This window comes from Strix uralensis, chromosome 13 (assembly GCF_047716275.1).
Source record: "Strix uralensis isolate ZFMK-TIS-50842 chromosome 13, bStrUra1, whole genome shotgun sequence".
Lineage (NCBI taxonomy): Eukaryota > Metazoa > Chordata > Aves > Strigiformes > Strigidae > Strix > Strix uralensis.
The window spans coordinates 24,557,067-24,568,678 of NC_133984.1; the positions used below are offsets into that span (position 1 = coordinate 24,557,067).

Here is an 11,612-nt window from a genome sequence, read left to right on the forward strand (position 1 = left end):
GCGGCCCCGGTGCGGCGGGAGCGGGAGCGGGGGCGCCGCCGCCGCCGGCCGGGTCATGCCCGTGCGCCCGGGGCGGCGGGGCTGCGGGCTGCGGCGGGATGGGCGCGCTCCGGGCTGGCGCCCTCGCCTTCCTCCTCCTCCTCCTCCTCGGCTGCCTCCTGCCCCGGCGCGGCCCGCTCAGGTGAGCGCACGGCGCGGGTGCTCGGCGCTGCGCGTCCGGCGGGGCGGGCCCCGCTCGCGGGCCGTGGGGCTGCGGGGGCCACTGCCCTCCGCGCCGCTCCCCCGGCATCCCCGCGTCCGGGCCCCCATCCCCCGAGAGCCACCTTTCCCCGCCGGGACCCGGGCATCCCCGCCTCTCGGAGACGGATCTCTCCTGCGGGACCCGGGCACACCCCACACCCCCCCACCCCGAACCCGGAGGAGCCCCGGGACCCGACCCGCCCCCCCCCGCCCCCATCCCGACCTCTCTCTCCAGGGGCTGCTCTGCTCCCCCCCCAGCCCCAAGCCGGACCTCCCCACAGGCTGCCGGAGCTCCCCCAAACCTGGCCTCACCCCCCTCATTTCCCAGAACCCCGACCCAGCAGCCCGGGGACCCACCAGACCTTCCCCCTCCCGCCCAGCCGCACACAGCGGGGCTCTGCCTGTCCTCAGCGGTCCCGGTCCCAGTGCTGGGTCCGCGATGGTCCCCCTGGCCCCAGGCCAGCTGGGGACGCTTGCCACAGTGGGAGTAGGGGCCAGCTGAGCCAGGTGATGGCCCCGGCAGCTCTTTCTCCAGGGCCGCAAATCCCCTGCAATGCCCAGACCCAATCCTGGCTCAGGGTGTTTGGGGGTCTCAGGACAGCCCCTGACTCAGCCAGTCACCCAGGCCAGTGGGTGCCTCAGGTCCCATGGGTGCAGGAACAACTCTTGGCCCACTTGGGTAGAAAATCCAAAGCCCCCAGGTCCCTTTTTCCCTCTCTGGCCACCTTGGGTGCTACGTGGGACAAGGCGGGGTGCAGGGGAGAGCAGACCAGGCAGGGAGGGGTCAGGAGGCTGCAGAGCCCCCGGGCTGAGCCTGCTCGCTGCCCCCACCCCGCCTCCCACCACTGGGAGCAGCGCAGGGGGGAACAGCAGCATTTGTGGTGGGGAGGGGGGAAATCGTATCAAAATGTCATTGCTTCACATGCGGAAACTGCTTGTCTCAGGGTGGCATTTTTAGGCGGACGCGAGCACTTTCCAGCCCCGTCATCCCCTCGCTTCACAGAGGTGCTCAGCCCCCCAGTGCCTGGGTCAGGTTAGTGGCAGAGTCCCCCGGGGCAGCCAGTGCCCGAACTAGGGGTGCTGCAGCCAAACCTTGAGAAGAGCCAGGCCGCAGGGGCTGTGCCAGGGACTGTGTGCCAGCGTGGTGCCAGTGCTGCTGCTGGAGGTGGCTGTACCCGGGTCCTTTCTGCACCCGCTGCAGTCCCCAAGGTCCGAGCATCCCTGGGGCTGCAGATTTGCAGCTGCTCGGCCAGTTAGCTGAGCCTCTTCAAGGAGGCAGCTGCTTCGTGCCAAGGGAGCCTTCCTCCCACATGCTCCAGGGGAGAACCCTCATCCTCCTCTCCAGCCGAGGAGGACATGGGTCACAGCTATGTGGCAGGCAGAGGCCTGACTTAACTCCTTGCTACCCTGGCCTCTTGCAGCCCTCCTCCCAAAGGCTCACCTTTCCATGCAGCTCCTGGAGGGGCAATTTCTCCCAGCCTTTCGCTCTTGGTCAGGACCAGTCTCAGATGTGCTCTGCTGCCCGTCACCAATTAAGGGAAAACCTGCCTATCTGGATCATTTTGAGGTGGCCATTGTGGCCATTTCTAGCTGGCAAGGGTGCACATAAGCCCCTCCAGGATGAATCCCACTCCCCTGAGAGGAGGTAGGAACAAAGTGTGTTGGTAGGAGCAAGGAGGTAGGAACAAAGACTCCAGGGGGTCCCAGCTCCCAGCATCATCCTCTGATTGTGATAAAGAGGTTGTAGCTCCGAGCAGGAGTGGACATGGACCTGACGGAGTTATGAGGCAGCGTGCAGCAGCACCAGCAGCGCGCTCAAAGCTCCCTTTGTGTCCGGAGGTCTGCGGCTAATTCCTCTCCATCACAGCCACATGCCTGGCAATGTGGTGAGCAACTGTCTCGCATTGTTCCTTGAAATGATCATTATAGACTGACGGAAGGAGAGAAACTGGCAGGCTAAGATGTGTTCACAAAAATATCCCCTCCAAGGTCAGTTTCAATAAGTCTCCATCATCGTTGGGAGCGCTGCGTGGGAGAACTCATGTCAGCTCCGTGCCACAGCCAGTGCAGAGGTGGGCCTTGCTGCTCCTCTCCTGCCACATCATCTGGGCCTCTGGCAAGGTGTCACAGCCCCAGCTGTGCTCCTGGGCACCTCCTCACTCACGCCAGGCCAGCTCATGGCTCGGGTGTGGTGTCCCCCAGGCCCCCCGAGCCAGGCAGCATACGGATGTTTGCTCAGCAGCTCAAGCTGGGTCTGGCTGTTGAACCCAGGTGGGACCCTCCCGTCCCACTTTCCCCCTCCAGCACTGGCACAGAGCCTGGCTGCCATGCACAAGGCCATAGAGCTCTGCACCCCATCCCCACCACACCGCAGGAGCTGGGAGGCACCCAGGCCCAAACGCCATGCCAGGGGACACGGCGGGCAGGGGCTTTGCTGGCAGGGACACAGGTAAAACACGGGCACGCAGCGCTCAAGCTGTGGCAGGCGAGGGGGGAAGCTGCCGGCATCAGAGCAGGAGGAGGGAGGGGTCCCGGGGTCAGCCGCTGACTTGGTGCTGGAGCGCAGGCACAGCTGCTTCCCCACAGGGTGCCAAAATGCGCCTGCACACTCGGGTGCTGCTGTCAGGCAGCTAACGTGCCTCCTCTGCCCCGCAGGCTGGTCTCAGGGCGGGAGGAGATTAAAGCTACTTCCCGAAGCTCGCCCCAGCCCATGTCACCCTCTGATTTCCTGGACAAGCTTATGGGACGAACGTCGGGGTATGATGCCCGGATTCGACCCAACTTCAAAGGTAAGGGGAGGATGTGAGGCTCCCAAACCTGGCAGCACCCCACGCTTATGTCTGCCCCAAACCAGGGAACGAGCAGGTATGGGTCTGGGGGCAGGACTCTGACCCAAGTCCCTCCATCCCAACACCCTCCCCAGCGTCCGGCAGCTCCTGTGATCACAACCACCCCACGTGCGCCTGCTTTGCCTGGCAGCGCGGGCAGCTGCCGTGCGTGCGGGGTGTGCTGGGGTTCACCCTGACCCGCCGTGGGGTGACCCCAGCAGTCAGGGGGGTGTTGGTGTGCACTCATCCGCGCAGCGCGTGCGGGAGGCGGCGTCCCCACATGTGCCTGTGTGGCCCACGTGTCTCCCTGACCAGCGACGAGAGGAGGCTTCACGCTGTTTTCCAGGTCCGCCTGTCAACGTGACGTGCAACATCTTCATCAACAGCTTCGGCTCCGTCACCGAGACCACCATGGTGAGGGTTTTGCCAGAGTGATGGGCTCCTCTCCCGCTGCCTTGGGGCTGGCTCTGCCAGCGAGCGTACAGAGTGCCTGAGCCCACGGCCATGCTGACGGGGGTCCTGTGAGTCCTTCTCCAGGGCTGGGCCTGGCACGCAGAGGAGACATGCAGAGCCATAGCAAATGGCTGCGGCTTTTCTGGGATCAGTTAATCGGAGCTTGGCTGTGTGGGACACATTCCTCACGCCTGAGCTGGGAGAAACACCCTGAAGGGTCGGAGCGAGGCAGCCAGCGGTAGCTCCCTGCTGTTCACAGGCTCGGCTGGTGCCACACAACACAAGCGAGCTCTGTGTCCCCGCCATCCTCAGCCTCCTCAGGTGCATGAGGAACTCCTCTGAGGAAGTCCCAGGGCTAAAAATTCCCTATCTGTGCTGCTGCAAAACCTTAATACCATCAATCATCACATCAACCTCCCATAGGGCCACAGAGCCCTGCGAGGAATGCTGCAGGCAGCAGCTCCTGGTCCTTCTCCTCTCAGCTGCTGTGGCTTTGGCTTTTTAATTTCCCCTGGCTGCCAAGGGTGTGGGAAGGCTCCTGAGCTGCCCCTGCTCTGTGCATGGTTAGTGTCAGGCAGGCAGCACCTGCAGGGCTGAGCCTCAACTGAGAGACCCCCTTCCACCTTGTCCTCTGTCTCTTCTTCCTCCTCCATCTTTTCCTCCTCCTCCTCTCCCTGGGCACTGTGGGGTGCTCCTGGCTGACGCTGTGCCCTCTACCCCAGGACTACCGGGTGAACGTCTTCCTGCGGCAGCAGTGGAACGACCCCCGCCTGGCTTATCGCGAGTACCCCGACGACTCCCTTGACCTCGACCCCTCCATGCTCGACTCCATCTGGAAGCCAGACTTGTTCTTTGCCAACGAGAAAGGGGCCAATTTCCATGAGGTCACCACTGACAACAAGCTGCTGCGCATCTTCAAGAACGGCAACGTGCTATACAGCATTAGGTAGAACCCTTCTCCTCTGGTGCAGTGCCCAAGGGGGAGGTGAAGCTTTCCTCTCACCTTCTGTGGGACAGCTTTCCCCACCACCAACAGCCCCAGCCCTAAGCAACCCCCTCCTTTCATTTGCCTCTTCCAGGCTGACGCTGATCCTGTCCTGCCCCATGGACCTCAAGAACTTCCCCATGGACATCCAGACATGCACCATGCAGCTGGAGAGCTGTGAGTACCTAGGGGGGTTCAAGCTGTGCTTCATCCTCCCCATCCCATCCCATCCCATCCCATCCCATCCCATCCCATATGATCCCATCACAAAGGCTGACATTTCCCTGCTTCTGGGGGCAATGAGCATGTCCCACCCCGCCCCATGGCTCCCTCCATCCCCTCCAGTTGGCTACACCATGAATGACCTCATCTTCGAGTGGCTGGAGGAGCAGGAGGCCGTGCAGGTGGCAGAGGGCTTGACGCTCCCACAGTTCATCCTCAAGGATGAAAAGGACCTGGGCTATTGCACCAAGTACTACAACACAGGTGAGCACCCCAGGGACCCGCTGCCACCCCCCTGCCATGGCCCGGGGGTCCCTTTTGCCCATCAGGGCCATCTTTCCCCGCAGGCAAGTTCACCTGCATCGAGGTGAAGTTCCACCTGGAGAGGCAGATGGGTTACTACCTGATCCAGATGTACATCCCCAGCCTGCTCATCGTCATCCTCTCCTGGGTGTCTTTCTGGATCAATATGGACGCGGCACCGGCCCGGGTGGGTCTGGGCATCACCACTGTGCTCACCATGACCACACAGAGCGCTGGCTCCCGTGCCTCCCTGCCCAAGGTCAGTGTGAGCTCCATGCCGGCCCCCCACGCTGCAGCCTGCCCGGGGCACCCAGGGTGCCCACTGCTGGCTCCGGAGCTTTGCCAACGGGGGCACCGCGTGTGCCGAGGGGGAACATGGCCCTGCTCGCTGGGTCAGCTCAGGCCCCTGTGTCCCAGCTGAGAGGGCTCCTGTGCTCCTCAGGTGACACTGGCAGTTGGGGGGGATGAGCGAGGTGGGGGGAAACAGGTCCCTGAGCCCCCTCTTGGCCTCACAGGTGTCCTACGTGAAGGCCATTGACATCTGGATGGCGGTGTGCCTGCTCTTTGTCTTTGCCGCCCTGTTGGAGTACGCAACAGTCAACTTCGTCTCCCGCCAGCACAAGGAGTTCATGCGCCTGCGCCGGCGCCAGCGACGGCAGAGGATGGTGAGTCCCTCCCGTCACTGCTGTCATGACATCTGCCTGTTCTTAGCCACCAAGAGGACACCCCAGGGCTGCAGGGCCAGTTCCTCAGCAGCTGCCGGGGCAGGGCTCGGCACTGGGCTGTGTCGCACTGCCTGGGGCTTGCGGCCAGCCCCTCCGGCACATCAGGGCATCTCAGTCCTTCTGCCTGCCCGAGCAGCACAGTGCACAGCACCCATGGGTGCCCCAGGCCCTGCCAGCACAAACACCCAGAATGTTGTTGTCCTCCTGGCAGGATATCCTCAGGCTCTGCTTCCTCTAAAAAAGCAGAAAAATAAACAGCAAGGGTGGGGGAAATGGCTTTTCCCCTTACCTGCCACCCCAAACCTGGGCTCCTCGCTGTGCCACAGTGGTGACAGGGGCTCACTGCTGCATCAGCGCGGGGGAGCACCAAAGGGACGTGGTGACACCCAGAGACAGGGACTGGGCTGCAGATGGGAGTGCAGCAGGGCCTGGAGAGGCAGGGTCCCACGCTTGTGGGACAACCCTCCCCTCCGTCAGCCCCTCGGCGCAGGCATCAGGCCTGCGAGATGCTTGGGGGAGGCACATGGCTGCCCTACTCTCACTTCCTTGCCGTAAGCACACCACGAGGCACCAGACCTCCGTGGAGAGCATGAGTACACAGACACAGCACACAGGCTCCCCTGGGCAGCCAAATCTCTTCGGCACGTGCTGAAGATGGATCCCAGTGCCCAGGCACTGCTGGGGGGCTTTTCCCCCACCACGTGGAGCCCCCCATCCCCTGCCGTCCCCATCCCGGTGCCCAGATCCCTGGGGTCGGGGCAGAGCCATCGGTCACCCGCTGTCCTGTTTCTGTTTGGTGCGCACTGTCGGATGCCAAAAGGGCCTGAGCAGCGGGACGGCCAGCCTGGAGTCCCTGCGGCAGCTGAGCGGCCGGCACAGCGGCGAGCACACCTACGCGACGCTCTCGCAGCTCTCCAGCTCCCGGGTAAAGCACGACCCTCCGGCAGCCCCCTGTGCAGTGCAGTGTGACCCTGGCCAGCCTCACCCTCCCTCCCTCAAAACAAGCCCCCCAGGAGCTGGCCCCGAGGGCCACCAAGGGTCTGTGGAAGAGGCAGGGCAGTGATTGGCACAGGGCACGTGTCCGCAAGATGGAGCTGCCACTCCTTGGGCTGAAAAGAGATTTGAGAGGGATGGGAATGGAGCAGACACCCCTGCACCGTGCCTCAGTTTCCCCTTCTGTAAAGCAGGATCAGCGCAGCCCCCTTTGCTGGGGGTGTGTTGCTGGGGCGGACAGATGGCCACTCCTGGGCTGCTGCCCAGCTCCCCAGGCCGTGCCCACACCTCTGGCAGGCTGAGGGCTCTGCCTGCCTGGCTTTCCCGGCGCAGGCAGCTTTGAGGCACTGGCGGCTGCGTGCAGGAATTCCAGCGCAGGGCACACGGGTGCTTTGCGGGGCAGGGCAGGCTCCCAGGCTGGCAGAGTGATGCTGGGGGGGCGACCGCAGCTCCAGGGAGGAGATCAAGCCTGGTATATCCTTGTCTCCCCGCCCAGCCAGGCTGCCCTGAGCCTCCCCTCGCCATCATCAGCCCTTGAATGCCAGGGGAGGCTTCCCAGCTCTCCCCAGCACGCTCCCTTGCTCCCTGCCTTTCGCACCCCCTGAGCACTGACTCCTGGAGATGAACACCCACCCAAACCGGGCAGGGAGCCCTGACAGCTCTGCCGAACCCAGGAACCATCTACCGGCTTAAAACAGGCCAATGTGCAGCTGCCCTGAGGTGGAGGCTGCAGAGCCACACCAGGGTGCCACTGGCAAGGCACTGGGTGCAGGCAGGAGCATCCCGGTTGCTCCTTGGTCAGAGACGGGAGCAGAGCCCCACTGCCCACAGCTCCCGTGCCAGAACTGCCTGATGCAGCACAGCCCAGGTGCACCTGCCCGACGGCATATCCCTCCCACAGACCCCGCAAAGCCCAACCCAGGGAGCTCCCTGCACCCAACCTTGGCCCCCAGTAAGTGCCCGGGGTTGTCCCAGCCCAAAGGGACCCAGCTGGGAGGACCTGCACTGCCATTTCCTCCCCCAAACACCCTGGCTGGGCCTGCTGGCTCCCTGGGGTGAGGGCATTGCTGCTGCCCCCCCCCGAAGGGCACCCCAGCTCCCCAACACTGCGTCCCCAGGGATGGCCACAAGCGCTCAGCCTGGGACAGGGGAATAAAACTCCACTGCAAATGAGAACTAATCTCAGCAATTTGAGCTGCTGCTCTCCCACTGAGAAATCTTGCTTATCCGGCAGATTGCTGAGTTAAATAAAGATGCCAGGGCGCAAGCTCTCCGCATGAGAGCCCCCTTGCCGGCTGAGCACCTGTGCAGGCTGACCTCAGCGAGGAGGCTGCTCTCCGTGGTTTGGAGGGCAGGGCCAGTGAGAGATGGCATTTGGGATACGGCAGCGGGGCTGCATGTGGGCACGGCGCGAGGCGAGGGGCTGGCCGGCAGCACGCCCTGGGAGCAGAGACTCACTGCAGCCAGATATGGCACCGGTGGGAGAGAGGGGGTATGAGCCACAGAGACCATATGAGTGGCCCAGGGGCTCAGCAAGAAGGCAGACGTGCAGCCCAGGCATGCAAGCTGGTCCCTCACCAGATCTTTGACCCACAACCCCCCCAAGGATAAAAGAGCAGGATGAGGCAAGTCACTAATGATGTGCAGCTGTCGGTGGGGAGGAGCGGGGGCACCGCTGGCCGGCACCGGAGGGGCCACGAGGCGAGCAGGGCTGTGCTGTGAACGATGGCAGTGGGCTGCAACCCGCAGGTGAGGGCAGGCACGCGGCTCTCACGGCAGTTTTGCAGGCTTGCTCATGGGCACGCAGCCCCATGGACACGCTGCCCTCCCTGCCAGCCTGGGGGCAGATGGGGTGAGCAAGGGCAGAGAGACCAGCAAGGAGTCCAGCTCTCTTTGCCTCCCTCCTCTGCTGCATCAGGCAGCTTCTGCCAAGCATCTGTGGGGAGAAACAGAGCTCTGGGGCCTTGGAGGGACTGGGAGGCCCTGCAAGCCCTGATAGTAGCCGGGTTCCTGCATCCCTGCCCAGCTCTGCCCCAGCAAGCTGCCTACCTCCTCCTATTCAGTCACAGACACGCTTCCACCCTGCAGCAAACACGGCTGCGGAGCAGTGCCTGTGCCCCTAAGCCCTCCGCACCCCCAAGCTCCCTACACCCCTATGTGCTCTGCACCCCAGTGCACCCTGCACCCCTGTGCCCTGCACCCCCATGTGCCCATCTCCCCCTGCCCTAATTCACCCCCGTCCCCCCAGCTGCCAGAGAGCCGGGCTGCCCAAGCCCCCAAGCCAGAGCTGGAAGGAGGCCGGAGGGGGATCAGTGTTGACCTGCCAGCGTCGGGGTTGCCCTTGGATGCACCCTTAAAACACTGCTGGATGACAAGGCAGTCGGTCAGTGCACACCGCTGCCTGCCTCCATCTGCAGCCTGCCAGCCCCGTGCTTTTGCCTGCATGCTTTGGGCTTTCTCAAAAAGCACCTAGCCTTGCGCTGGACACTTACAGGACCGTATCGCCCAGTGGGGGGGTGTATAGGACACGTGGCCACAAAAGCCTGCTCGCCCTGCAGTATCAGCGCCCATGGGATGCCTTGGCTGACAGCCTTTCCCTTCGCCAGGAGGAAGAGCTTGTCCGTGAGAGCCGCTTCTACTTGCGAGGCTACGGGCTGGGCCACTGCCTGCAGCCGAAGGACAGGGCTGGGGAGGGCCCCGGCATCTACAGCACCCCTCCAGCCGGCATGCTGCTGCGGGAAGGGGAGAGCCTCCGCAGGTGCTACAGCGACCGGGCCAAACGCATCGACACCATCTCCCGAGCCGTCTTCCCCTTCACCTTCCTGATCTTCAATATCTTGTACTGGGTCATCTACAAAGTGCTGCGCACGGAGGACATCCACTCGGTGCCCTGAGGCCTGGAAAAGCATGACTGCCTCTTGGTCTGACCCCCCCAGGGCGCCCAGCACCACGAGCTCAGCCAGAACCACGTTTTGTTTCCCTCTGTCCTTTAGCAGTGGCACAGCTGGGCTGGGCCTCGGAGCCTGGACATGTGGCAGCCCCCATGTCCCTTTGGATGCCAGGGCACCAAGGTGGGGGAGCAGCAACCTCAGATCCCCGTGGTCAGCTGGAGAGAGGGGCCCCTCCTGCCTCCTGCATGGTGTCACCCCTGGGTACCAGGGATGCTGCGCTGCTGGCGGAGCCCCAAGTACCCAGGGATGCTGCGCTGCCAGGGCACAGGGGAGCTCCTGGTACCCAGATATGCTGCACAGCCGGTGGCCAGGGAATACCACCTTCCAGCCAAACACCCTCCGCCTCTCTGCACCTTCCGTGTCAGGCTGCTGCTTCTCTGGGCTGCATCGCTGAGCTGTGGGCTACGAGCACGCAGGTGAGAGGCTGCTGTCCTCTCTCTTCCCCTGGCCTGGAGCTCTGTTGCAGGAAACAGCAGGCAGCACCCCTGCCTGCACCCAGACTGCGTGGGGTGCCGCTATGGCCCCATAGACCCCAGCCCAGCAACAGAGGGGGCCCTGCAGCCCCCAGCCAGCTCCAACGCAGAGCAGAGCAGTGGGTCAGGGATGCTTCCCTCCCTGCAAGAGCCCAGAGCTGCCCGTCATGCCCGCAGCTGCAGGCAGGACTATGGCAGGGATGCTGGGCAGGAGGCTTCTTTCCTCCAAGGAAACGCCAGCTCTGGGGCAGGCAGCAGGCAAGGCCGGTCCTGCTGACAGTGAAGGGGCACAGACAGTGGCAGGCAGGAGCCGCTTGGCATGGGGAGCTGGCACTGCACTACCTGCAGGTAGGGCCCATCTTCCGAGGGAGATTTTTTGGGATGAAAGTAGTGGGGGCAGCTTGGCCGGTCCCTTCAGAGGAGCAGAGTGAGTGGTGGCATCCCCAGACTGCTGCATTCCCATGGCCCCACAGTGCCAGCAGAGAGCCGGAGGTGAAAACTGCCCCGTTCCCCAGCTTTCCCCTCACCCTGTCACCCACACGTGGTGTCCCCAAGCAGGTTCACACCTGCTGCTCCTCCACGGGAGAGGAGAGCGTCTGAAACCTCAAAGGACAAGCTCAGCAAGACTTCCAGCCCCCCAGACCTGGATATCCTCCACGCTTAGCAGGAAATAAAAGCAGTAGGTGATGTTTATGTAGGTGCTACAGAGAGAAATGTGTTGATGCTCTCCTTTCCCCCTGCTCACAGCCAGCCCAGGGGGGCTCAGCCCGGTGTGGTCTGTCCCCCCACGGCCCCAGGTGCAGGAAAGGGCCCAGGGTCTTCCAGGCAGGGCAGGATGGAAATAGGATTTTCCCCTTTCCTTGGAGGCTGTGGTGCCACCATGGCACAGCAAGGGCCCCGGTTACTCACCGGTGATGGCAAAAGGGACTCTGCAGGGCAGGAGGTTAGCGCTGCCTGCTGAAGCCAGACCCAGGCAGACACCCCCACCGCAGCCCCCGGCCCAGCTCCTCAGGCAGGCATGACCCTCTCCCTCGCACGACTCACCAGGAACAAAGCCCTGCACCCCCCGTCCCCTCCCCAGCCCCCCGAACCCTACAGAGCGCTCAGCTGCACGCACCCATTTCACAGGTTGGGCAAGTGAAGGAGAACCAGCCGAGGCCACACCCGGGACCCAGCGCTGTGCATGCCTTCCCCATTGCAGGGGTCCCTGTGGGGCCCCAACGTCTGCCCAGGCTAGGCTTTCAACTCTTGTTTTTGGGGAGGCCCCCTTTGGAGGCAGAGGAGGGGTGCACCTCGTCTCGCCCGGCACCCCGAGGCAGCGCTGAATGGGGCGGTGCCAGCACCTGCAGGCGCTGGGCGGCCAAGCCACCCTCTAGCAGCGGTGGGTTTTTAAACAGCAGCAATCTTCCGACGCAAATAAAGCCTTTCTGGGATTTTCA

The 11,612-nt window shown here is 63.6% G+C and overlaps 1 protein-coding gene across 2 annotated transcripts; it reads left to right on the top strand.

Annotated features, from left to right (window-relative positions):
• On the top strand, positions 1–11,612 carry LOC141949355 (glycine receptor subunit alpha-4-like). 2 transcript variants are annotated; one of them, XM_074882840.1, is made up of 10 exons: positions 1–181; positions 2,896–3,029; positions 3,415–3,482; positions 4,244–4,467; positions 4,601–4,683; positions 4,852–4,992; positions 5,076–5,290; positions 5,547–5,696; positions 6,577–6,681; positions 9,356–11,612. In XM_074882840.1, exons 1-10 carry the CDS (start codon positions 99–101, stop codon positions 9,641–9,643), a joined length of 1,491 nt encoding a protein of 496 aa, XP_074738941.1. In that variant the 5' UTR covers positions 1–98; the 3' UTR covers positions 9,644–11,612. The 2 variants fall into 2 exon arrangements, with proteins under 2 accessions (XP_074738941.1, XP_074738942.1); XM_074882841.1 differs by lacking the exon at positions 6,577–6,681.